This window comes from Branchiostoma floridae, chromosome 4 (assembly GCF_000003815.2).
Source record: "Branchiostoma floridae strain S238N-H82 chromosome 4, Bfl_VNyyK, whole genome shotgun sequence".
Lineage (NCBI taxonomy): Eukaryota > Metazoa > Chordata > Leptocardii > Amphioxiformes > Branchiostomatidae > Branchiostoma > Branchiostoma floridae.
The window spans coordinates 29,312,809-29,340,089 of NC_049982.1; the positions used below are offsets into that span (position 1 = coordinate 29,312,809).

At 40.1% G+C, this 27,281-nt stretch overlaps 2 protein-coding genes across 2 annotated transcripts in view; both read left to right on the plus strand.

Annotated features, from left to right (window-relative positions):
* Positions 1 to 9,872, plus strand: part of LOC118413465 (malignant fibrous histiocytoma-amplified sequence 1 homolog) — a 23,536-nt gene extending 13,664 nt beyond the window's left edge. The window contains exon 4 of the mRNA XM_035816864.1: positions 9,828 to 9,872. The gene's annotated coding sequence lies outside the window, so the exon portion shown is untranslated. The remainder of the gene's footprint in view (positions 1 to 9,827) is intronic.
* LOC118413466 (secreted frizzled-related protein 2-like) lies at positions 8,791 to 26,146 on the plus strand. Its single transcript, XM_035816865.1, has 3 exons — positions 8,791 to 10,010; positions 10,651 to 10,743; positions 23,546 to 26,146. The coding sequence occupies exons 1-3, from the start codon at positions 9,386 to 9,388 to the stop codon at positions 23,908 to 23,910; spliced, it is 1,083 nt and encodes a 360-aa protein (XP_035672758.1). The 5' UTR covers positions 8,791 to 9,385; the 3' UTR covers positions 23,911 to 26,146.
* The last annotated feature ends 1,135 nt before the right edge of the window (positions 26,147 to 27,281 follow it).

A 27,281-nucleotide genomic window follows, 5' to 3' on the forward strand; every position in this document is an offset into this window, starting at 1 on the left:
GGGGGTAGGGGGGTGAGACATTGACACGATTAATAAGTACTATGATTTTTCCTATAGAATGTAACTCCAACTAGGAGGACGGAAACATTTATTTCTGGACATTTTTGGAATACCTCACCCCAAAGCTTTTAAACAACCGAGGGGGATTTGATGTGGTTGTTGAAGATATGTGACCACAAACAAGCACTTTGCTGTTTCTGCTGAGAAAATACACAGAATGCTTTTGATGGGCAATTTGTTGCTTCTTTACTGTAAAGAAGGATTTCATTAAGTCTTGTTTTCTCATGCCAGCTAACGACATAGTTGGCTATTGACTTGTGCTTGTAAAAAAAAAAAAGTTGAACTAGAGTTCACCATGCTGTTCTAAAGAAGGGGGGCTGAAATAAGTTACTAATACCGGTAACTACAATAATTCCAACATTTAGATATTGGCTAGTAAAGTTAAACATATTAGAGGAAAAACATTTGCAATAAATTTGTGTGAATACTAATGAAAATTTTATCATGCACACATACAAATCTAGCAAAGTTCAACTTTTAAGATTAAACAGCTGTTCTAATAAGATACATGTATCAAGACTTCAACTGAAGATTCTGTCAGATATTGGAAGAAAATTGTTGGAAGAAAATGTTGGAAGAAAACTTGAAAGAAAATAGAAAAAAAGACCAGATATTTTATCTTATAATTTCTAAAGTCTTGTAGTAAGAGAAATAGCGTAGGGGTACTAACACTAAAAAAGGCAATATTCACCCATAGTTCACCTTGGAGTTGATAAAGAATGAATCGATGTAGTTTGTGTTGAAACTGAAATATGTGGAAAGGACCTATACAATGAATGGTATAAGATATTGGAGGACTAACTTTGTTTTAGCTCCAACTCTATAAGCATAATATAATAATAGATAGATTCGGATAGAAAACTGGATAGAAAAGTTTTACACTTCTATCATTCACAATATTTTGAACAGGTGTAACACCTTACCACATCTACCACAGGTGGAAAACCTTTGTCATGACCGACAAACCACAGGTGACACGTTCTTTGTCCCCGTCTTCTTGGTAGAACCGACAGCGCTAACCTTGCCAGTTACTTCCTACCCTTTGTCAAATGTTAGCTCCCTGTCCAAATCAACCAGATTCTCTTACAGAGCAACCTTTTTCCTTTGTGGAGAGGCAAACACGAAAACGGAAGCGCTGTTTGTCAAATGTCTCAGCACACAAGACTAGATCGGTTCAGACGTACAATGTACATGTATAACATACAGTTTTGTGTACCATGTGCTAAAGGACTTCCGATCTGTGGCTGTATCATATAGATAGTTTGGTTCACAGATTTGCCCAGGACAGTCTATGAGGGACAGTCTATGAGGGAGCTTAAGGTGTAAGCCTCTAGCATCAAACCTGAGGGATCTGCACCAAAGAACCCATTACACTTATTGAGAACGGTAGGGGTAACTTGGTGTGCTTGGCTTAACATATACCTTGACTATGACTGAATAAAAATCTCGGTACACAAAAAATCTGCACCTAAACTGCACAGGTCCATGTACGTTTTTTTCTTAAATGTACTATGTTGTAGAGGTATGTGGATTTTTACTAGCTCCATTGACTGGTACAACGTGAAGTATAAAAGAAATAATATCAATGGTTTCTGAACAGTTTTCACTATGATCCATACTTCCTAAATTCTGATCGTGAGTAGTGCAGGTAAAATTTGTCTGGCCACGTTCCCTGGAAAGTTTTGAAATCTAGACCCTCTGAAACCCTATTTTCTGCATTTTAAGGTGTAGATTTTGCTGGTAGACTAAGCTGTTCAATGGCATCTGTTTTGGTGAAAAATTACACAAGGGAGACAGTTTTAATATATATCTTAATTTTTTACATATCAATTTTTGTCCGTCACAGAGGACGGAATGGGCAAATGTTTTTCCGTCCCCAGCTGCAAAACTCCGTCAAAGGACGGAAGGACGGGTGCTGGCTACAACCCTGCTAGGGACTGTGAAAAAGTGGTCACATTGGCCAGGTAGTCCTTGTGTAGAGGTGATAGAGACTGTACTTCTCAAATATCAATTTACCTAAAGCAAATATTCAATGCAAAGAAAAAACTTGTTTGAAGTATGCGCCAGGAACATTATTACAACCAGGTGGGGTATACTTAAGGCATACATAGTGTTTTAATTTCGTGGTCGAAACAATACAGTAATACAAAAGGAAGACAAAGCACATTTTAACAGTGTCTTAAGCCAACATCTCAACGGAAACATAAAACCATTTGCAGATATACAAGTACAATGTATTTTCCAATATGTAGTATAGGCCTAGGAAAAAAAATGTTGTGTTTCCTGTTTCAGTCCTGAAAAAATTAGGGTCGGTAGGTAGGGATTATCTTTTTTTTACTTGTATTTTTTTTTAGGCTGGCCAAAATTCTAGTGATACATATTTACAATACAGTTGAACAATGTAAACTGAAATGTATGATGACACTTGTCTTTCAATGTCAAACTTTAATTTTGTGCATGATAGATACATTTATCCTTCATTAGATGGGACAAGCAGTGTTTTACTTTAATAGGAAGCAGGCTAAACAAAAATTCTAACTGGAAGCTATGTGACTCCACTGCCCACCCAAAAAAAAAGTCTAGGGTCGGCAGGTTTTTTTAGGGTAGGTAGGGAAACAGGAAACACAACATTTTTTTTCCTAGGCCTACTATAATTTTTTCGTCAGTGTCACTATTGAAAGGTAGTGGGTTCTACCCGAAATATCTCACCGTTTCAAAAATCATATCCAGTTGCTCGAGTAATTCATTGCTTTTAATTAGTGTAAAGTCGAGCTAAGGCAATCTTTTGATAATGAAATAAAATCTGTTAACAGTTTTTGTCTTTTCTTTTCAACTGTTTTTTTTGTGAACCACTCTTTATCATTCTGTGCTCATATTAAAATACCAGAAGAGGTAGTTCACATTTATTTGTTTGCTGTTGTCAACCGTCTAGATTTACCATGTAGACAAAATAGAAAGCCTTATCTCGATCTGGCAGAGGACTTAAGATGTTGACTGTTTGTAACTTGACCTGCGGCACATTCCAGGACGCAATGATACCAGAACCTCTTCCAGGCATGCCAAGGAGAGGACATACACCCTGTCTATAGCCGTGAATGACATGTACGCAACGTGTGCGCCTAAAAATACGGACCAGTTTGTGTACCCAAAACAAGCGTCTAGGCTATCTCGTGGTACATTCCTGTGTTTTCACGTTACGAGGTTAAGACGGATTTTGCCGAGTTTAGAAGAGTAGTCGATCCAAAGGAATGTCGGAAAGATCAACAATAGCATTTTTTGGCGTGAACTGTTCACATTTGCAAATTTGTGTTATACGTGTACATGCCCAGAACGTGTGTGCCACAATATAGGATGAAGTTAGCATACTCAAAACAAAGGTCTAGGCTAGTACCTGGTGCATTCCTATGTTTTTACGTTGCTAAGTTTAGTGATATATTGCAGAGTTTAGTAGACAAGTTGATCCAAAGGAATGTTGAAAAGATTAACGAGAGCATTTTTCTTTCTGGAACAATTCAGATTGTAAAGAATTTATATAATCTGTGCTATTTATATATAAATATTCATATAGAACATGCGTGCCAAAAAATCAAAGAAGTTTTCGATAGTTATTCAAAGAAAGAGTCTAGGCTACAAAAAATGACTGGTATGTTCCTATATATTTACATTGCAAGGTTTAGAGGAGTTTTGTCACATTTGTCTTACTTGGCACCTAAATTGGTTATTCTACGATTTCCTAGAAACCATTTTCCTAAATTCCAAGAAAAGGTCATTCATTTTTTTAGGTCAGTGCAATTCACAATTTCCAGGAATCTCCTTGATATATTTCTTTGTAAGCAATTAGACTGGAGTAAGGTCATCACAAACCATAGCCTTATTAGGTCCTACTACGTGTACATAACAATGTCATGTATTTCTGAGAAACAGACCATCAATGTAGTCAACGTATTTGTAGGTGTCAGCATAATAGTTCAATCAATTCTTACAGTGACATTTAGAAGAAATCACCTAGTTTTGAAATATAGATTTTGAACCACAGCCTGAAGTCATCCCATGACTTAATACTGTAAATCTTAAAATGTTTGCGATGGCTCCATTTTCATGGTTTTGCAATGATCCCTTTCTGCAAAATCATGATGCCATGAGTTACAATGTATTTCATTTTATATTTCTGTAGAATTGTTTCAACTATGGGAACTTAAAAAGCACCAACAACCTCGTCTCTTATCACCAAATTAAGTCCATGCAACAATAAATGCATTTTATAGTTACTGTACCTGTTGTAACTTAAATCATATCACAGCATGTTAACATATACTGGTGGGATGAGACGTCAACATCTGTGTAACATTATAACTTAATCGTGTACTACGTGCAGTGACCGCACGTAAACTGGTGTCGCCTTAAATAGCCTATAAAGTACATTTATGGTGCTCTTTTGTGTAACAATTATATGAATTTTACTTTCAAGTGTGATAAGCTAGCTTCAAGCAATTCAGCAGAATAGAATAGTTTTATAGCAAGATAGTACTGCAAATTTGTTTATTTTCACGGGGGATTTTTTGCAGTGGAAGGAGAAAGAAAGTTTGTGTGATGTATAAATTTCATGGTTGAAACATCTCTGTAGTTATGGTAATGATATGGTGGAAATGCATTTTCGTGGTGTGTGTTTAAACCAAAAAAATAAAACCATGGCAAACATTTCAAAATCTACAGTATATACTTTGACCTTTGAACATGACTCTACATGTATATTTGACCTCTGTTATAGGAAGACCCCAGGTAAAATGCTATTTAAACTAGACTTAATTTCCATCATGTGTAGCCATTACAGTTGCAACATTAAGCACTGTGTCCAATAGGAAACGTCAATACTATGATACTCTTAAAAGATACTTGTACCATGTACCTATAAACAAGCTCGTCACGATAATTGAAGTAAATGGGCCACCCCTGCTGTGTGTTTTGACCGACTTTCCCTTCATCTCTAAACAGTGATTAAATGGATGCTGACAAATTGACATACATGTATGTGAAAATGGGGCATTGACTTGAGGTTTGATACATGTAGGTCTAATTTTGCGAAAGTCATACATTAATTTGGCGGTCGCATATTGCCCTCTTGCTTTCAGACGCTCAGATCCCCGCTCATGCTAGTATGACAACACCGTGTTGTATTCTCTGACGCTTTTAAAAATACCAATGCCCCAAAACAGTTAGGGAACCCCCCAATCCTCATGAACAGGTGAAAGACTGGTTGATATACAATCATCTATGTTCCCAACCACTTGTCTGCTTCTGCCCTTTGGGCCTGGATAGCTTCTTTCCGTCGGACATTTAAGTCGGAATCTGAAGCCAATAGAAAGCAGCTGGTCGCCAGTAGATATTGAGATGTTTCAGAGTTTTGTGGGACGATCAGAGGCATAGCTTCTTGCCTTGAGCGTTCAGGATGAAGTTGGTAAGCTCGGTAAACACTTTGAAACATGTGAGAGCATCCCTTGGGTACTATCATGTATTATCAACTTTCTTGTTGGAAGTTTGAAATGGTTACCAAGGCTCAAAATACTCAGTGCATGTCGTGTAGTTTTCTATACCCAAATAAAGGTGATGTGCACTGGTCCTTTATGTAAAACTTTGTTTAATTGGCACACAGGTGCATCTAGATATTCATCTACAATTAGGTAGGTACTAATGATAACAGTTACAGTTTTTCACTTAGTACTAGTATACAGCATCTTGACACTTAAGTGTCATAAAAGAGTCTAAAACCTTAAGTTTACTATAGTATAAAACTTGGAACTATGGAAAACTATAGAACTTCAAATTCCTTGGATCGAGAGGCAGTAAGGTAATGTGTTAAAGTTTTGCTGACAGTCTAAATTCTATAGTTTTGCACCCCAAATTCCTATGCATCCAAAGGGGTATGGGCGCACTTACCAACATTCCTGAAAATGAATTCTAGGCCTGTTTTTAAGATATTTAACATACACATGTGGTCAATGTTATGGGTTTGTTCCTTTTATGAATGGCTTTTTCAAAAGAATGTGTGATTGTGGAATTTGTGATCTGCAACATCGTACAGAAAACTGCTAGGGAAAGTGTGCGTCACACATGTGTGCAGGAAATTTGGACAGCCCCACTCGAAAGTGACAAGTGGAGGATGTAGCCGAGAGGGTTTAACGAGCGAGGAGTGGTTCGAGTGTGTGTCGAAAAACTACTTCAGATTCTTGTAGGCTTACACAATGACAAAAAACCACCCCCGATAAGTTCAAAATATTCTTACGCTACCGCTGTAGAAATTCTGTCTGTATACGAGACGTAATCTAACTGAGAGATGGAAAAAGACTTGAAATGTTTGACTTTTTGTCTGGGAATCGCATCCTTGTTTATGTTGTTGACTTTCTCAGGGCACGGGTCAACATTTTAAGATGTCGGTCAGACTTGTTAAGTGTTTGCTGGTTGGTGGGTGATTAATGACCAGTGGTTGATTTATCCCCTGGCAACCAATGACAGGAGGTTTTCTTGCTGTAACTTTGCTGAAGGGACCAAGAATGCCCAGATGTCAAAGAACTGTGTCTTATCTGTTTTCCCAAGGCTCCTAAAGTAATTGGCCCTGAAATCCTCCATTTTTCCCCTGTCACTTTGCACAAATTTGAGGTGATCTCCTTATTGACAACACCTGTAATCTATTCTTTAGCAAGACTTAAAGTGCAATTTCTGACACAAAGGAAAAATGGAACTTGCCCGTAATTTACATCATCCCCCTTTCAAAAGAGTATAACTGCCCCCTTTTCTTTTTGTAAGCCTGCTTTAGTAAACTACAAGGATGTAGACAGGCATTGATAAGGGCATAGTCAATGGATAAAGCTTTCAACAGGTGCTATGCAAGTACACATATATTATAGGAAATGTTACATGATGTAACTTGAGCTAAGAAGCTTTGCATTGAAGTCGATTTTAGATTGTAGTGAAATGTAAAATATCTTGTAGAAAGGCAGTAAAATTGAATTGTCCTTGCAGTCCCAAAGAAAACTGCTGGAGGGCCCAAATGTGTCTCACTTTTTCCCAAGTAGAGTCGATTCCATATTACCGAGAGGGTGTTTCTTGCCTTTTGTTCCAACATTTTGGATATCTTTGTAACAATCTAACTGTGATAAGTAACTGTTTAGAACTATTCATAACATATATGTGACGTTCTAAATATTTCTATAGTATTCAAACATGTTAGAAACATTTCTAACATCAAATACATTATTTCTGTTAGTTTCTAAACTGTTCCAACATAGATGCATCATTTGTGATCACATGTTCGAACATGGAAACAATATGATGAAACTGGGTCAGTGGGCTGGGAAGAGGGCAATTCACACATCCCTGCCAAGTGCAGGAAATTATGTCTGTCTGCCACCTTCTCACAAAAGACTCACCATTGTATACTAAAGAACATCTAAAAATTCAAGAGCCAAACAAAGGACCAAGCTTAGCAGCTTTGTTTATGGGGTCAATAAAAGTTTTTATGGAGGGAAAAAATGACACAAAATGTTGGAACATGTTGGAACAGTAACAAAAACACATAGATGTTTGAAAATTGTTCTAAATAAAGAGATAATTATATCATTACTTTCCCAAATGTTCCAACAAATATAAAAAGGTTCAAACATGTTTAAACTTTCATTTTGAAATGTTTGAACAATTTCGAACTTACAGTAAGTGACTGAAATGTTCTTTTACTCAAAATAGTTCAAACTTATTACAAATATTATTTCAAAACCATCTCGGTGACTTGGAATTGACTCTACAAGACAAGGGCTATCTTCCACCCGAAAATCCTGGCCGTATCTTGTCCAGAACACAAGGTATCAAGTTCTGCTACAGTACCCAGGAAAATCACCAGGGGTCCCAAAATCTAGAGTACCAAATTTCATGACAATACATCCCTAGCTTCTTGTGTTATGCTGTCCAATCACAAACAAACGCTACATACATAACTACGGGGGAAGGTAATGATGTCACCTATGTCTTGCTTAGGGGAGCTGGCAGACTGGTGCCAGGGCTCAATTACAGCATTAGGCACTGGTGAATCAATGCTCCTTAAATGGTGCATGAAATGGAAAGGATTGGCCAATGGGGCATGGTGCCGTTGCCTTCGGACAAGTCTGCGGAATGACTTGTGCTTAGGATAGCATATGGGCCAGTTTGTGCTTCTTTTCTATGAACAAGTCTTCAAAAACGTCTTTGTCAATTGTCTATAGTCTGTTGCATTTAGAAATAGTAAATAGGCTGTCTCAAGGGTTTTTGTTGTGTACGAAAATCAATTATGTACATTTTCACAGCTTGTTCACGGTTTGAATGGGGGCGTGGAAAATCCCCCCTTAATCCTCGTTATCAAGTCCTTGTCATATTGACTCCCATCACTTGAGCTGTATGATTCTTCTCTACAAGCTGTTAATTCCATTAGTTCCACTTTGTGCTCCACAATAGGGGGATCAGATGTCAATTAGCCACTATTTAGGGAAACCCTGCTATGTTTTTCCAGTAGTGGTGTCCTGGGGTGCTACTTGGTTTAACTTTAGACTAATGTCATCAAAAGGAGATGTTCTACTCAAGGGTTCCAGAAAGAAGGTCATTGAAAATAAAATCTACTAAGCAGTTATAATTACAATGGCAAAAATACATTTTCAATCTTTGCTGTCGATTATTAGTTTATTGGCTATGCCAGTCGTAATCTATTCCACCAGTGATTAATATAGAACATAACTGTATTGTCTATCCCGCTCCCCGAGTTGCCGCGGTGCAAAAAATGATCCGTCCACCTGTCCCGGCCGGCGACGGAGACATCAGCGTTTGTGCCACAAACGTCACCCAGCCCATAAAAGTCCAATCTTTACGTCAAAGCTGTCTCAGCTATGACATGGTATCTTCATGTTTGGGTTTTGGGGGGTGCCAAGTTACCCGACCCCATAGGGGTGGGAAACCTCAAAAAGGCATAATGTTGGCTTGTATTACCACATGTCCCCCTGTCCCCATGTGTGTGTTTGGCCTTTACAAGGGCAGGTTCTATGTTTTCCCCCCATGGGCACAACATGTCTTGTTTGCCAGGCAGCTTACATTCTTGGCTGGGGCAGGCTGTATTACAGTGTGAAAGTGTGGTGGTTAATTGCTTGGAGCCAGATGAAATGATATCCCCCCAGGACACTTCAGGGGCTTGTACAAATTTACAACCTGCCACTTGATTAATGGCTGGAGTAGTTGATTGGCAGACGGCTTGGGCGGGAGCCCATTGGTTGGTGACCGGTGTGGGGGCCCGTGATTGGACAGCAGTGGCCCCATGCGAGGAAGGGGTAATTGTTTGAGGTATTACTTTCCTTGTAAGTGGGATAGGAGTGTGGATGGTCTCTCTCCATACAGTGAAAGTGCAGGCAGACCCGACTTGTGGCTGCTAGCGGCTCCCAAGGCAGTAAGAATGGAGCTGGGACTTCCCAACCTCATGCCCCTGGTGGTGGCTTCCATGCTCCTCACCCATTGTCAAGTGCAGTGCATGGACTATGGCTACGGCGACCGTATATACAACAAGCAGCCGCAGTGCACGCCCATTCCCTCGGAGCTGACTCTGTGCAGAAACATTGCGTACTCTCAGATGAGACTCCCCAACCTCTTAGGCCACGAGACAATGACCGAAGTGTTGGACCAGGCCGGTACCTGGGTCCCGCTGTTGCCTAAACGGTGCCACCCCAACACCCGTTTATTTCTGTGCTCTCTGTTTGCCCCAGTGTGTTTGGAACATCCCATCTACCCCTGCCGCTCCCTGTGCGAGGCTGTGCGGGACGGCTGCTCCCCGGTCATGTCCAAGTTCGGCTTCCCCTGGCCGGACATGCTCAGGTGCGACAAGTTCCCCCCGGACAACGACCTCTGCATCACCACGCAGTCCGGGGAAGTGGATCCCCTGCCACCTGGTGAGTGTGTGCCTGCTTTACTTTTCTTGGCAAGTCTTTACTTCTGGTAGATCCCTCCCTCCTCGTACCCAGGCTTACTCTTTTACTCAAACAAAGTTTCACCTGTCAGGAAGTGAGGCTTTAGCCGCTCCACCTCTCACATCCCCTTGTTTTTCTGCGCCGACCACGGGGCATATTTTTGGGGTTGAGTCAACCAGAACAAAGTTCAGACCCACAGCGCTGCCGTGATTTTTCTTTCAATGCTCCAAAGTTCATTCTGTTCCTCCCCGACGTTAGATTGTTGCGAGATGATTTGGTGCAATCAGCCGGCTTTATCTTGTTCCAAAGGTGTTAACAGCGGAAACAATGTGTTGTCGGATAATTGATTGCCATGGATTTATTGGCTTATCCATTTAGCCCCTTTTCTAGACCATCAGGGGAGCGTTTTAACGTGTGGGAGGGGAAATGCCATGTGGTGTGTAAATAGTTTACTCCTGCCGAGTGGGTTTTGCCATGCTTGGAGAGCTCTGAAAGAACAGGCAGCATTTGCGAGCCGTTGTGAAAGGAAAAGGGGTGGGGAAAAGTATTCTACTGTGTAAACAGTTTACTCTTGGGCAGAGGCTGACACCATTTTTTTCCTGTTGGACATGTCTTTTTTCAGAAGTGGATCAACCCCAGCCAGTCTGCATGGCTTGTCAGAGTAACGGGGAAGGCTGGAAGGATCTGGTGGCGTACTACTGCCAAAACGACTTTGGTAAGTCACACATCCGTTTTCCCGCGTCGTTCGTACGCCCGGAATGGGGCAGGTCAGCCAGGGTTCGTTCCCTGACGTACGGTGGGACGGGGGCTGTCACTTTCGGGGTGGGGGGAATGTCCCAGTGCAGGACCTTTCCGCGGCAGGTATTTGTCCAGCCAATATTTGTGCATTCTTATCACATGTCTGCAAACCTCCAGGTTCCATAACTCAGGGCTGTAAGTGTTGTTTTGATTGACAACTTGTTGACATGTTGTCACTCTGCTTTGTGTTAGTTGTCTCTCACTAGCCAGGGCACTGCAGACAGACATTCTGAGAGTCCGACTTTTTGGCACACAGTTTTGGCACAGTCTGCATTCACTTTTATATATACAAAATGTATGGTATTGTCAGCCCTTTCAACAATCCAAACTTTGAACAAGGATGTTTTTCTTAGTCAACCAAGGGACAGTACGTTACACGAAATAAATCAAGCAACCAGTCAGATATATCAGATAACGTCCACTATCTTTAAGGTATACAGAAAGTTTGGACACGGGGGTTTTGTTAAGTTTTGTTTGTTGCCAAGTGGGGCATGTTATTAAGTACAAGGAAATCATTAGATATCAGAAAGACATCCCCAATGCTTCAGGGGACTAGAACTGCCTGTGTTTCAAAAATACATCCCAAAGTTCTTGCGCACTACTCAACTGCAATTATTATTGTCTGAAAAAAAAGGAATTGATTTTTACGGCTATTGTAGCAACCAAGATAATCATGTTGTCCATAAGGATGCAAATGAGTGTACCCTTTGTTTCTGATGGCACTTGTATGGTAGGGAAATTAATGGAAAGCCCCCAAGTTGTAAATCTGACTAAGCGTTATCTAGACAGGTACTAAATCAGGAAGGGGGGCTTTGATTTGTGGTTACAAGTTTGTTCCGGTTGGAAGACAAATGAGAGATAAAGATAGTAACAGTCCCCTGGTTTCAATATTCAATTTGAAGTATTCATTTGATTGTTTCTCCTTTTCTTAGGGGGGGGACAAATGCCACACACTGCTGTACAGGCATGTTTTCTTTTCTTGTGGCAAGCCTAAATGGTTTTTGAGAGAAAGAAAATAAATAAACATAGAGGGTTAATGATTGAGTTACCAAGGGAAGACAGTAGGGTGGTACCTATGTCATGCCCCTCTGAGAAAACCATGCGCAAACTTGTTCTGTTTCTACTAATTGTTGAAACTGTCATATTCCTTTGAATGGAGTGCTGTAGAACAGTGAGACTTGTAATTACCAATGGAATGTCAAAATATATAGAGAGAGTATCCTAACAAAATGCTTCACTGTACAAGTAAAGAATCGCAAGCATTTTCAATAGGTATCTTTAACATTGCATTTTCAAAAAAATGTAGAATTTTTTAAATTTCGTTTCAATGATTTTTGTACATGGTTGGAATCTTCTTTCGCAAAACTTTCAAGGGCCATTAGTTTTCATGTAGTTTGGGTAAAACTGAGCTCTTTATGCACCTGTAAAATGTCATCACCTGTTTGGAGATGATTCCTTAAGTAAGAGGATTTTCTTTCATCCGTGCATTGTCGCAGACAGCAAGAATGCCTGTTATTCTATCTAGTCCGTCACAGTTTTGAGACAATGGTCAATCCAGCAAAGCTTTTTTTCTATGAGGTTCTACTCTAGTCTTAGTCAAGGATTGTCATGCTTTCATGTTTCCAAGCTAGAGTATAATTTGGTTAGACCAGGTATACCATATTTTCTCAAATATACCAGTAGTTCTGTGCACAAGTTACGTATTCCTGATTTGGGACAAGTCACCAACAAAATCTGTGAAACTGAAACATGATTTAATGGACAAACTCAAATTAAGCATGCACCCCTTCTCAACCAATCTTGACCACGTTTTGAATCAGATAAATACAAATTTATGGTGTTTCCTCTTCTTATTTTATGGATCTTTTGTTGCTGTTCCAAACTTCATGTGCCCATGTTCCATCCTCCCCATTTTTTCTGAGCAATAACCTAAAATAAAGTACGCAACCCGACATTGGCAACAACTTGAAGCCCATTCCAGAATTTGAAAAGTTAAAGAACGTGCATACTTCAATTAAGAAAATACTCTAGTTTTTGCTTTACCGGTGGTCCCGTCTGTCCCACGGACTACATCTGCGCTAAGTACGCACTTCCTACAGCTGGGGCGGGTTGAAATTGATCTGGGATGAAGCCCACACTTGACCCTCTGTTCAACGTCAACTTAGCCGCCCATCAATAACGCTCCTGTTACCCCTGCCATACATGCACATTCCTTCTTATACCATGCCGTCTTGTACCAACGAGTTGTCAATACGGATTATGGAGCACTCCACAAGCACATGTCCATCTTGATGGCCTTAGTCCCCAGCATTAGGGGTGATACAGGGTGGTCGGTTTGTTGTCACTCAGGGTTAATTCTATTAACAAGGTCTTTATTAGGCAGTCTGGCTATGCCAGGGACTTGACCTGGCCAGTTGTGGCTATTTGTCAGAGGATGGGAGGACAAATTTGTGTGGTGGTAGTGGGTTGGTTTACGTACTTGTCTGTGAGATAGCTTCACTTTGTGTAATACCTGAAATTCTGACCCAGTTACAAGTAGATAGGCATTTTAGTAGGCAAAGATTCCTAATATATAATTTAGGGGGTTTTCTATGGAAAAATTGCAAGGGGGAGTATTGGTAGGGAACAGAGAAACAGGTAGGGGGTGGTTTACGTTTCTAGTATCCACCCTCCTTCCACTGTGTTCTGTGGCTTCCTGAGGGACAAAATTGCTGTCAGATAGGTCACAGTTGAATACTAACAGGCCATTTGTGACCTAGTAGCATCCCTGGTCAATCTGAATTTTATGCTTGTCAGAGAATCTGCTCCCCTGTGTAAGGGGGCGTGGTTATTAGAGGGGGGTCTCTTTCCTGTCTTTGGAAGAAAACCCTGCCATTTAAAAGTTGTAGCATGTGTTAATACTATAAGCTGTGAAATATTCTTGTCGTTTTTCTGTTGGTTTTAGAAGTAAGTACTCAATGGGACTTCTTCATATTGCGAACATAGCTTACATTGCGCTAGTATGGTTGTTTCGACTGCAAGCTTGAAATGCTGCAAATGCCTCCCCCTTTCCCCCTCCTACCATGAAATTGAGCCCCCACAATCTCAAATCAATTTACTGTAACAGTAATTAGAGAAAACAAGTTCTTGCACTGAGATAAAATGCTCAAAGTCTCATAATTTTGTGGGGTCAATATCCTACAAAACAAAATCAAACTCCAGTTGTCACATAATGAAACATGATATTATCATTCCATCACTGCTATGTAACATTTGGCTCTGATGTGAGGGAAAATTGGCTTATAAATCTTTTGGTGGGTAAGAGGTCTGTTCCCTAAGGGAGAGTCCTGGTACTGCTTACATAACTGGTCTCTCTGCCAATCAGATAAGGATATAAGTTGTAAGATCAGGTAATCCTCTTGAAAGGAAACAGGCAATGATCGTGCTGATGGGAAGATCTTCCCCTTTGAAGTATTTTGAAGGTGTTGTAAATTCATTGAAGTTTGAAGAGACATAAAGTCGAGTGGTGTGGTGGTTTATATATTTCACTCTGGTACTTTGCCACAACTTGTTCGGATTCCGTAGAGCCGGCGACACTGGTTTGTGTCGGAAAAGGACTTGAAATGAGTGGCAGTTTCTTTTTCGATGGGGACATAATGTCAGATGCCCCATGCATGTATGAGGGAGCTCAAGGTGGCAAACCCTCGAAAAGAATCTCAGAGAAGATTGTAATTAAGGATGACCTGGTTGGCTAGATACGGGAGCTGTAATAAAGAAGCATTGCGCTGCAAATCTAACGAAAAAGTATCATGCTTCACACTCAACCATGTACCTTTCGATTTTGTGGTTAAAAAAAGTCTTAGGGTAAAATGAGGGCATTTGCAGGTGTGGGCGCAGAATGTTATTCATAGAAACTTAATGATCGCAGTGTGAATGTCTGGTAAAAAGATCTCTAACATGAGACATACCTGGTAAAATTTGTTTCAATCAATGGCAGGACAGTAAGTTAAAAGTTAAAAGTTGTGGACTACATTGTATAAAAGGCCTTAATTTTTACTATAGCTAAAACTATTGAGCAACAACAATGATTTGTTGAGGGTAGGTCTGCTCCAAAAGTCACATTTCCTGCATCTCACACAGCTAAGCAAATCGATATCTCAAGCTAAAAAGTGGCCACAAAAATTGCTTAAAAAGCTTCAAAATAGAAGATAACACATTCTCTGCATATGAAATAAAGATGAAGTTTTTTCAGCCTTCAAATTAAAGCTATAAAGTAACACATTCTCTGCATATGAACTAGGCAAAAGATGTAGTTTTTTTCTCACTTCAAACTTATATAAATGACTTTCAACTTTGTACGTAAAGGAATGAAAACCTCCCCTTGCCCTGTCAATACAGACATTCCAAAAACGTACAGCACAATTTAGCAAAGTAAACTGAACCGACAGAACCGGTGACTTCCCATCCCTTCCCATTGTGAAAGGTCAGGTGTGACTCGGAACCTGTGCCAAAGTTCCTAAGCAAAGTTGGGAGAGGAAAGTTTGGATGGGAAATTAAAAGAAGGGTGCGGAAGTGTCATTTATTATGAGTTGACCGTCATTAGTTCTCACCTTGTGTGAATGTTCATCAGCACCTCTGGCAGGTTAATATTTCAGAGCTGTCTGGATGGGCCAGACAGCCTGTCTCAGCCCTGCAAAAATCACTAGACTGTTACAAGTGGGAGAGGCTGGCAAGCTGTGCTAATCATTCATCACTGGGGAGCAGCACACCGTCCTGCCCTCAACTCTCGAAATACACAAGCAACCAGCTCTCTGGAACTCTGCCATTCCACAAGCTATGTCGGGAATTTTACTTGCACTCCCAAAAAGTTCTGGAGCCAAAGAAATAAAAGTGCTTGTGACAAAAAGATGGTAACTCTCTAAATACACAAGCAACCAGCTCTCTGGAACTCTGCCATTCCACAAGCTATGCCCGGAATTTTACTTGCACTCCCAAAAAGTTATGGAGCCAAAGAAAACTTTGCAATAAAAGTGCTTGTGACAAAAAGATGGTAACTCTCTAAATACACAAGCAACCAGCTCTCTGGAACTCTGCCATTCCACAAGCTATGTGGGGAATTTTACTTGCACTCCCAAAAAGTTAGGGAGCGAAAGGAAACTCTGCAATAAAAGTGCTTGTGACAAGAAGATGGTAACTCTCTAAAGACACAAGCAACCAGCTCTCTGGAACTCTGCCATTCCACAAGCTATGCCGGGAATTTTACTTGCACTCCCAAAAAGTTATGGAGCCAAAGAAAACTTTGCAATAGAAGTGCTTGTGACAAAAAGATGGTAACTCTCTAAATACACAAGCAACCAACTCTGGAACTCTGCCATTCCCCAAGCTATGTGGGGAATTTTACTTGCACTCCCAAAAAGTTGTGCAGCCAAAGAAACTTTGCAATAAACGTGCTTGTGACAAAAAGATGGTAACTCTCTAAATACACAAGCAACCAGCTCTCTGGAACTCTGCCATTCCACAAGCTATGTGGGGAATTTTACTTGCACTCCCAAAAAGTTCTGGAGCCAAAGAAAACTTTGCAATAAAAGTGCTTGTGACAAAAAGATGGTAACTCTCTAAATACACAAGCAACCAGCTCTCTGGAACTCTGCCATTCCACAAGCTATGTCGGGAATTTTACTTGCACTCCCAAAAAGTTATGGAGCCAAAGAAAACTTTGCAATAAAAGTGCTTGTGACAAAAAGATGGTAACTCTCTAAAATACACAAGCAACCAGCTCTCTGGAACTCTGCCATTCCCCAAGCTATATCGGGAATTTTACATTGCACTCCCAAAAAGTTAGGGAGCGAAAGGAAACTCTGCAATAAAAGTGCTTGTGACAAAAAGATGGTAACTCTCTAAATACACAAGCAACCAGCTCTGAAACCCTGCCATTCCTCAAGCTATGCCAGGAATTTTACTTGCACTCCCAAAAAGTTGTGGAGCCAGAGAAAACTTTGCAATAAAAGTGCTTGTGAAAAAAAAAAGATGGTTCAGAGAAGTGTAGGTTCTGTCATTGTGTTGAGGAAGCATTGGTGACAAAATACAATAATACATGTATAATGGAAAGCCATTTGTTTTTAAGTTAAAAAAAGATGTCTCATTTATATGACATTTTAGTCATTTGAATGTCTAGTCTATACTTGTATGGAATACTTGCAGTCTATAACTTGTAGTCTATAACTGACCTAGAGGATCCGGGACTTCTCACTGCGATGAGAGACAGACTGTTCTGAAAATCAGCCTTTACATTCTGCACCTCAAAATAGAGGATGAATAATGATGATGATGATGATAACTTTGAGATTCCTGATTCTGATGTCCAGATTTTCAATGTAGCATTCAAACCATCGCTTGTCAGAACTAAATTTTGATGAAGACCCATTTTGCTTTTCAACTAAACAAAAAGTTTGACAACACAAAAGAATATCATTTTGAAATCATACACATTGTATGTCATCTGTGAATCATCTGTAGGTGATACAATGTACCATATGAAGTCTTTGTATACATTTTCCACAGTGTTCTTAGCTAGATAATTTGGCTACAGTATAGAATATCTTTTAAGAATTACAAAAAACTTCTTCAAAATGTGTAAGCTCATTAAATGAAGTATTTTCTACACCCAGTTATACCCTCGTTCAAGTAATTAAAATGAAAGGAAATGGCCAGGATGCCTTCAGTCTTTTCCTGTGTTGATGCAGATTGTAGGATGTACATTACTTGTGAAGATGATGTGTCAACCTTCAAGGTTCCCAAATTCCTAAACTGCTTGCCAAAGTGGTTGTTGAGCAACTACCGGAAAACATGCATGAATCCTTCACAATTCTAAGAAAGCAAGGCAGCGCTGATATTGAGTAGAACAGGGCAATGATTGATATTGTTGTCAAAGTACTGTAAATGCATTTAAGTTCGCAGGGATTTAATTTCGCGGTAGTGGGAAAAATGACTTTTCGCGGTGGTTTTAATTTCGCGGTAACACCACAGGCTGCAGTCTAATACCTTAATAGAAAATACGTTCGCGTTGGTTTTAAGTTTGCGGTAAAGTGGTCGCTACGAAAACCGCAAACATTAATCTACCTCGAACATTTCTGCATGTACAGTATTCAGTGGAAGGAAGTTGTTTATTGATAGAACCTTCATGCTAAAAAAGCCTTGTACCCATCCCATTTTAGCTCAGTTCGCTCCATCGATAGCTTGCTCACGGACTTTTCTGGCACCCTTTGATATAGAAATGCCTTTGAATAGTGCCTCTAGGATATAGGCAAGAGTTCTGATTGGTTGTGAGTCAGTCCTTGGAAGGGTGCGTTAACAGGTTTCGGCGAGGCTAGTTGGACCCCTGCTATGCTCAGAAACGATTGATTCCGGAAATAACGCAGAACACGAGGACCAAGCACGGAAGCGATCATTCGAGCATACTGGAGCTAGAAATAGTAGAATAGGACGGAGTCCAGGACAGATATACAGACTTACTTATTGAGAAACAGTCAACACATAGATCCCTGCTGTAAAATTGTATACTAGGTGGTGACAGTGGTATTTAGTCCTGTTAACGCATCCATTTATCTACCTCTGGGACAGAAGCAACAGTTCCCAGGAACTCTATTGAAAAAAGTTGGAGCCCAAAACTGGGAGGAGCCAAAAAAGGGGATTGATATTAATCGCCAGAGGATCATTAAGGAAAACTGATATTAATTTAGCCGGGATTATTAATTAAGGTGTCTGACCGTGCCATTAGCTGTCTCCCCGAATATTGGAAAAAATCCTGAGCAGACAATCGGTGTCGCCACATGGAGACAGTCTCATTATCCGGCCTCTTTAAGACACAGTCCGCCCAATTTCTGGGCAGACTGGGTGGAGGCAGGGAGTCCCGCGCTGGCCATTTGTTGAAGTGCCACAGATTTGTCTTGTGCCAACCCACTTAACATTTATGTCTTTTATGGGTAGTTTGGCCGACGCGGGTTGGGGGATATTGCACGCGGCGGGCCGTTTGACATGACATGTGTGTCTGGCACGCACTGTAATACTTTATACCCAGAACATCTAAACATAGGAACTGCAGTCTCCATCATTACACACTTCACATTCATTTTCAGAATGTGATGGTAAGGTGCCTGGTAGTCTAGACTTGTATGTAGGTGAGAAACTTTGGCACTACATTCTACTTCGAGTGCTGAATTGCCAACAAAGTTTGACGCTTCAACTTTCTCGTACCCAACTTTTCGCATAGAGAATCATCACAAGAAATGATTCCTTGCTTGCTTTTCTAAAATTCTACGAAGTTTATTGGGATTAATTGGCTTTAAAAGTCTTTGGAGATGAGTTTCCTATTTCTTTGTAGTCAAAATGAAACAACAGTACATGTAGTTTTTGTTTCACTTCAGACAACATACCTGAGAATTTTAAAAAGATTATTGACCTGGGGAGATGTACGGTATGAGACATTTTTCTGTAATGTTTTCCTTTTTCTGTACAATTTTCCCTGTCTATTACTGCATATTCTCTAGCTGCTTACGCACTTTTAAAGCTTTTCATATAGTAAGCAGGTTCCAGAATGGAGGCCAAAGACCTACCTTAAAAATGTTTCTCCCTGTAATAGACACTTGGTTAGATCTTGGATTGCCCCAAACAGTGCATATTCAGTGCATATGCAACTGAAGAATGTATAGCTGCATTTTTTTCAGTTGAGTTGAGTTTAATACTAACTAAAGACAAAATTGAGACAAAAGTTCACTTTTTCCATTGAAACATTTCTCAACAGAACAGTCCATGTATCACTGTCAGTTTACATGCACTGAAAGTCTGTCAAATGTGTTGTATTGATTCCGTCAGTACATTTCAAACCCATTGGAGGGCCATTGAGACATGTTCATCCCTTTTGGAACATCCCCTCCTGTTCAATAGGGTGTGTGTATCTAATGGTTCCCTTGGGGGCCGTTCTGTGTCGCCAGTAATTTAGTTCTACACCATTACCGATAGCTTACCTAGTTCCTCGTCCTCTTCCCAACTTTCTTGTCAACCTCATCTTGTGATTTCTTCATGAACAAGTATGACTTGATTTTCAAGGGAAAAATCACCTTTCTTCTGACTGTGGGCATATGACACCTTTTTCCTGTGGTGTCTGTGGTGTTGCACAATCATGACGATATGCATTTTAATGGCTCATCTTATGTTACGCCCATGCAAGTTGTAGCATAGTGGGGAGTAGACGCTATGGAAGTGTTCCGCTGCATCCTTGACTGCATCAAGCATGCTTTTTTGTTTCTTCTTGATTTTTGGTTGTTTTGTGCCTTTATTTCTACTTTGCCTTGCTTTTGTTTACTTTCTGTCTCATTTCTTTTTTTCTGCTTCCCAATTGGGAAATGGTGCTGGTTACAACAATGCCTCTAAAACCAACAAAAACAGCAGTACAGTCAAACATGTACAAGTGACTACCTCTACATAAGGAACACCTGACCAATGTTTCCACTTTTTGGTGGTCCCATAAATAGTTTTTTCCATTTACCCAAGCATTGATAATCCTCCAGTCTCTAGTGACCACCTGTCCACAAAGACCAAATTTCATTGACCCACTGAGTGGTCTTCTTGGGCAGTCTTGGTTGTACAAACTCGAGGAGCCACAAATCGTGATAATCAGGACACACGTGCTAACATTGGGTTAAGAAAACTTGAACGTGTCAATTCATGAAGTAGAACAAAGTTGAGGTCAATGAGAGTTTGACCACATTACCCAAGGAGTATCGGAGGGTCAAGTCAGGGTCACAAAAGCTTTTTCTAATAGTAATAAGTACTCCACCTAATTCCTCCATGCCTGTGTGTAAAAAAGGAATGCATACTACTGTCCTATGACAAGTCCTTTCCCTTGTGTTATTTGTGGTGGAACTATTGAGAACTGATACCTCCTTCTGGGACCTGTCATCAACTAGTGTGGAGATAGCACTGTGTCTTCATCCTTGGACAGAAGAAAGCATGTTCTTGAGTGGCATCAAATGGCTTGTCTGCAGGCTGGTATGTATGGTGTATAAGGATCTCCAAGAATGATGGGGTTTTGTCCTTGAAGCAAATAACAGACCTGTCTTCATGACTTATTAGTTATGTTAGTTACAGTAATTGTAACAAATAAATTGTAATAATGGTAATAAAGTTGAATCTTACTTGAACACAGATGTCATCATGAACTACCTCCAGGGTGTTCGCAAGATGAATGACAAAGTCGATTTGGGACCTCCTGGCAGCTTTCCTTGGTATTGTAACTGAACTTCTGGTCTCTGTATCTTTTTTCCTGGACGTCTTAAGGTTTTGATTTTTTTTGTTGTAGTGGATAGAATTTGATGTCAGGAAGAAGTGGTATAGGTTTGATTCCCCTAGCAGCTTGCTCTGGTACTGCAGGGGCATTGCCAGTTGTACTGTATGACATCATGAGAAAGCTACATGTACATGTATGGTACCAGTTTTACAGCAACCATGCTTGGCCTACGTCCAACCCAGGTCCATTGATCGTTGTTGGTAATGGTACAACATGTGTTAGATTTCCTGTAACAGGAGGTCCTGTATTGGAGCAGTCATCAGTCCTGATTAGGGTTTCCTCCTCTGGTGGAAAACTACACAGCAGGGGCAGACCTTCAACTTCTTTTCTGGTGGAGAACATACTTAAGAAATGGGAGCACTGTAAATGCATTTAAGTTCATGGGGATTTAATTCCACGCTAGCAGGAAGATAGAGCGTTCGCAGTCATCTTGAGTTCATCATGGTAGCACCATCCCGCAAACTTAAATGCATGTACAGTATGTGAACTAAATCTCCTTTCCTTTGGGGAGAGATTATATAAGAATGTTTAAAATGCAGAAGACTTAGTCTTTTAACTATTGTCTGCCATGGTGCTTTGGGGATGAACACTAGCTTAGTCACACTGTTTTCTAATCATCCCTTTTGTGTCCAAACAGTGGGCCGTTCATGTTTTTATTTTTTCAAGAAAACTTCCTTTTTCAACTTGAGCCAATAATTGTCTGTCTGGTGTGGGCTGAGGGGGCTAAAACTTTAAAGAGGTTAGGTGCACGGTTAAGGTTACTGACCCTAGGCTTAATAGTGAAACATGCTGACCGTAGCCTTTTTTTTTGGTTGACCACTAGTAAGAGAATATAAAATTTTCCTTCTGACATCTGAGTGATATGAATACAGTGGAAGCCGCTTAATTGCACACCCGATTTGCCAACGAATTCCGTGCAATTATCCGGTGTGTGCGATAATGCGAAGTTACCCAGTTGGACCGCACTGCCACGGGATTTGGGGATTCCGTGCAATTGACCGAAGTGTGCGTTTATCCGACGTGCAATTAACTGGCGTCCACTGTATTATAAAAGAGTAATTTTCTTTACCATGTCCTCATTTCTGTTGGAGTAGAAAATTGTGCTAGTATAATGTATATCTGAGTGTGAAATATATTGTTGAAAATACCAGTCCCTTGATTTATTTAAGTTTTATATTGTTTATCAGCCTTTGGTGCATCACTTTGGCCAAATTCTAACAATAAAGAAAGAGAGACGAAATCCCTACCTATGAGTATGACTCTAATTCTTTTTCAGTACCATAATCAGAAACAGTAACTTTTATTTTCATAGGATTTAGATAGAAGTTTAAGGACACTTTACTCCATGTGTATTTGTTATATTGTCAGACGTGTTTTCCTTGAAAGCCCCTGGTCAAATTTGGCCGGTACTTAGAGTATTTTTGGACAGTGTTGACCACCTCTCTACTGTAGCCTGTAGTAGTTAAATGAGGATGTCAGGCCTAATTCTCCAGCTGTCGTCAGCACTTAATCCAGGGTGATTGATGGCTCGTCAATTGTTGTTCTTATACTTTGGGCTCAGACCAGCTTCTAAACATCACCACATTGGGCTGTCAATCAACATTGGTCCTGGGGGGGGGGGAGTGATCTGTTTTTAAAAGGTGAAAAAGATGCTAAATGGTCAACAAATTCATGTGCATGTTTGTATTTTGTCCTATGAAAAAATTTAGCGCACAGTTTTTTTTTGTTCAAGAAAAAATTGCAAGGGGGAGCATTTTGAGTGCATCGACCAAGCGTGGGATGGTGTGGACGTTTGAGAGAATTCTACGAGTATATATATATATATATATATATATATATATGTATATATTGCTAAGGCTTCGTGAAGAACAAAATTGATTCTCAGACAGGTTTTAGTTAAAGACTGTGGCCACATGTGGCCTAAGAGCGTCCCTGGTCAATCAGACTTTCATGCTTGTCAAAGGATCAACTCCCCTTGTCAAAGGATCTACTCCTTCTACAATGTTATGACTTCTGTCATCAGGTACATAGAACTTCTGTAATGCTCCATCTACAATGTTATGACTTCAGTACAGGTATAGATAGAACTTCTGAAATGCTCCATTTACAATGTTATGACTTCTGTACAGGTAGATAGAATTTCTGTAATGCTCCATCTACAATGTTATGACTTCTATACACTCAGGTAGATATAGAACTTCTGAAATGCTCCATCTACATTGTACAGTGTTATGACTTCAGTACAGGTAGATAGAACTTCTGAAATGCTCCATCTACAATGTTATGACTTCTATACACTCAGGATATAGAACTTCTGAAATGCTCCCTCCTGTATTTTACCTGCAATGACACAATTCGCTAATCAGTCCCACGTTCTCTTTTGTCTGCCCTGCAGTTATCCGAGCGAAGATCGAGCAGATCAAGATCACTCGCAGGGACACTAAGATCGTGGTGGGGCGGCGCAAGCGCATCATGAAGAAGACTGGGATCCGCAAGCGGGACATGCGCAGAGACCTGACCCTGATGCTACAGGACAGCGATGTGTGCACGTGTGACGAGATCCAGGACACCAAGTCCCAGTTCCTCATCATGGGCAAGAAGGTGGACAAGCAGTTCATCGTCACCGTCATCCGCCAGTGGAAGCGCTCCAAGGACTTCCGAAAAGCCTCGCGCTCCTTTAAAAAGGGCTGTCAGGATGGCGGGCAGGCCGAGGGGAACACGGGAGGACGCAAACGCGGCCGAAATCGGCAGAGAAATTAGTGACGTTGTCTATACCAGGTGGGAGATGATGATGATGATGTGTATTGGATGCAATAACTGTGCAGTATCCCGACTCCGCTTGACTTTAGTGCTAGTCAGAGATCGTAGGAATCCTAAACTGGAAAATAGGACTTTTCTCACGCAATCCAAATCATCTTGTAGGAAAGATGGAAACTGATGGAAACTGAATCTATTAGCAGCTCAATGCTAATTTAACAGTTTTATGGTCAGGGAACCTTTAGTACTTGCTTGGGCTATAAGAACAGAGATATGCAATGCAAAACTATTGTACTGACAGAGGAAAATTTGTTGCCTGCTTTGATCACACTATTACCAGACTAACCTAACCAGAGTGCAAGCTTTCGGCTTCCATTGCCCAGTTGCTCCCACGTAGCTATGTGACCTTCTCACCTACTGTTAATATGCAATTCCTCGCATTGTGATGTTAAAAGCATATGCGTTTCTAAACTGACAACTTGTTGCCCACGTCAAGTGAACCATTGAATGATGTACAATCTTGTTCTGTCAACGTCCTAAGGTCTACTTGTAGTTTAGGGGTTCCTGAAAAGATCCAAACGTGTAAATATGCGACACTGCCATTAACTTTTGACTGCATAGATTAATCAGTACAAAATTATTCAACAGAACATCCGAGTTGCAAGAAGCAAAATTAAGGTTATGTCTGTGGGAACTTACTTGTTTGCTTAGTATCAAGCCAAGACAATCACTGTTTGGTGGAAGGTTCTTCAATATGAGAAGTAGTCAAAAGGCCACTCATGTAATGCACAGATTAATGAAACATTGCAAACCATAAACAGTAGAAGCCCAAGTTACTAGTAGGTATCTTTCCCTTAGCATAGATAAAATACACTAGATACATAATAAGCTGTAGTCCAGATTTAACAACCTCGTACGTTAGTGACATCAGTTGAGCACAGCTTCCTTTTTGTACTACCAAACGGCTGTGGTTGAAGAACATTTCTGGACATTTCCTGTCAAAGTCTTTTCAATTTGTAGGGCTCCGTAAAATTGGAGTTACAAGTTTTTGGAGTTTTGACAACAAGCCTTTAACTGAGCTTGTCTGGTTCTACTTGCAGGAAGCTTTGCCTAACTGGAAAACTGTTAGAACTCGGGATGCATGCACACAATGTAAATGCTTGCAATATCGATGACCTCCTTATAATGAATAAGGTAAACTGAACTAATAAAGTGTAATTGACGGCTGCCGAATGGTAGTAAGCGCAAAATAAAATCCTATACAACAATATGTACAGCAACGATGCAAGTAGACGCTGAGATTTAAGGTAAAGAAAGATTGCATAACTCTACTGATAATCATTTTAGAAGGTGATCATCTTCTGCTTTACTTGAATCGTTTGTACAGTAAGTGTTCAGTACCAGTGCATTATTGTATCTATAGTTAGGCTGCACTGCGATGTTGCATCACTTTGTGATAAGGTACAGGAATGAATGCAATTCTCGGTAGCTCTAGTCGTGTGATGTAAGCCATCCCAAGTTGGATGCTGGTTCTAGGAATGAAAGCAAGAATGGTTGACTGACTGTTTAGTTCTTGAAGTTTGTTGCTTTAGTAGGCTGTTCTGAGTATTCTTTTCACTGACAAAATTCCAAAAAAGATGTTTTATTCAAAGTGTTATTTTTTCTACTTGAAAAGTAAAAAAAAAAGTTGGTTATGCTATACTAATGTTCTTAGCAAAGTGTGATGATGAGATGATGGGTTGTTCTTTGTTATAATAATTGATCTTTGATGTTTTGAGAGATTTTTTTCTGGGAGAGATGACGTTGTATAATTGTTCATTTGTCAGCGTTCGTTTATGAACCATAACACACAGAATGATGATCTTTGAAAGACCCAAGAACAACTTTATTTGAGCTTCCTAAGGAAGAAATCGGTAGACTAAGGAACAGTGTTCTAGATAAAATTGTTTCATAAGTGAGCTTGCATATCAGTACGACAGTCGTATACACGTTAACGATCCTCTATAGGTCGGACTGTCCTATTGCTGGACAGACTTTGTTACTTCACATTCCTGGCATACTGTGGTAAAGTCAGAAATAGTCATGGCACAGCACAATGCTATAGCAGCTGGCTTCTATGTGTCAAACTACTGTTAAGGGCTTGACAGGACTGTTTCAAACTGGGACTGTTTCTGTATAAGGCCACACCAATTTTATTTGTTGTTTCTCAGATTTTTTTAGAAAAACATTGGGTCGGTCGGTCCGTCGAAAAAAAAGACAGTTCAAAAAGTCAGTGTAGGAGAGATCGGACAGGAAAACCTAAACTTTCAACATTTAGGGGGTCCCTGGTAGCAAAGTCCAAAGTTTGAAGAAAAATGATAAATGTACCGTCCCAAATAGGCACGTACAGCTACTGGAATTTGAGGCCCAGAGTTAATTTGAGAAAAGAGAGGCAGTAAAATTTTGTCAACAAGAGGGGTGACCATCAATTTGAAAAGTTTTTTTGTTGTTGTCAAATCGGAAAAATTAGGGTCGGGAAATCCGAGAAACAACAAATAAAATTGGTGTGGCCTTACATAATAACTCCATGCTCCGCTCAATATAGACTGTGTTGTTGTAAAATGTACTGGTGTTCAGACTTGTGTTGTATACGAACTGTGAAAAATCAGCACTGGCTTTGCTGGTAGTAGTAAATGTTTTATGTTGTGTGCTTTCAATGGAAAGGGAAAAATTACTATATACTAGTTAGTGTTGCAGATAAGATATAGTTGGAACTAAGATATATATATATATATTATAAAATGTATATGACAAAAACGGTGTATACCTTGACAAAATGTCGACACAAAAATAAAGCTGGAAGTCTTGTGGCTATATTTAGTGCTTGAAATGTGACTGAAATGAGTTCTGTGTGTATGTGTGTGTGTGCGTGTGTGTGTGTATGTGTGTGTGTGCGTGTGTGTGCATGTGCTACTTTATAATTGAATCAACAAATTCAATGTGAAAGGACCTGAAAGACCTATGATGGACTTATTGTATTGCTGATATGTACGCCATTTCAAATCTTGATAGGGGTGGACAGAAACAGTTTAAAGAGGGGCAACAAAAATATTAGAAGTACTGCAAGAATATTGGCTGACTTTATTAACTCTTCAAGAGTCATGTCCAATATTGCAATTAGGCTAGTGCTCATAGTAAACATGCCTCATTGAGCTTCTAATAAATGATTATGCAATGCCATAGAATTCTACAGGATGGTCTATTGAGTATGGTGAGTTTGAAGGCATTATGACATCATCCTTCCAAAATTCAAATATCTAACCTATTCTAACTCAATCAGAATCAACACGTTGTATTCCGTATCACCCGAGGTACCAGCCCGACCGCAGGTAGGA

Bases quoted from the DNA above. Each gene is read 5' to 3' on its own strand.
- LOC118413466 (XM_035816865.1), top strand. From the start codon at position 9,386: ATGCGAGGAAGGGGTAATTGTTTGAGGTATTACTTTCCTTGTAAGTGG. The intron at 10,011-10,650 runs GTGAGTGTGTGC...GTCTTTTTTCAG, and splicing joins AGTGGATCCCCTGCCACCTG to AAGTGGATCAACCCCAGCCA. The intron at 10,744-23,545 runs GTAAGTCACACA...TCTGCCCTGCAG, and splicing joins CTACTGCCAAAACGACTTTG to TTATCCGAGCGAAGATCGAG.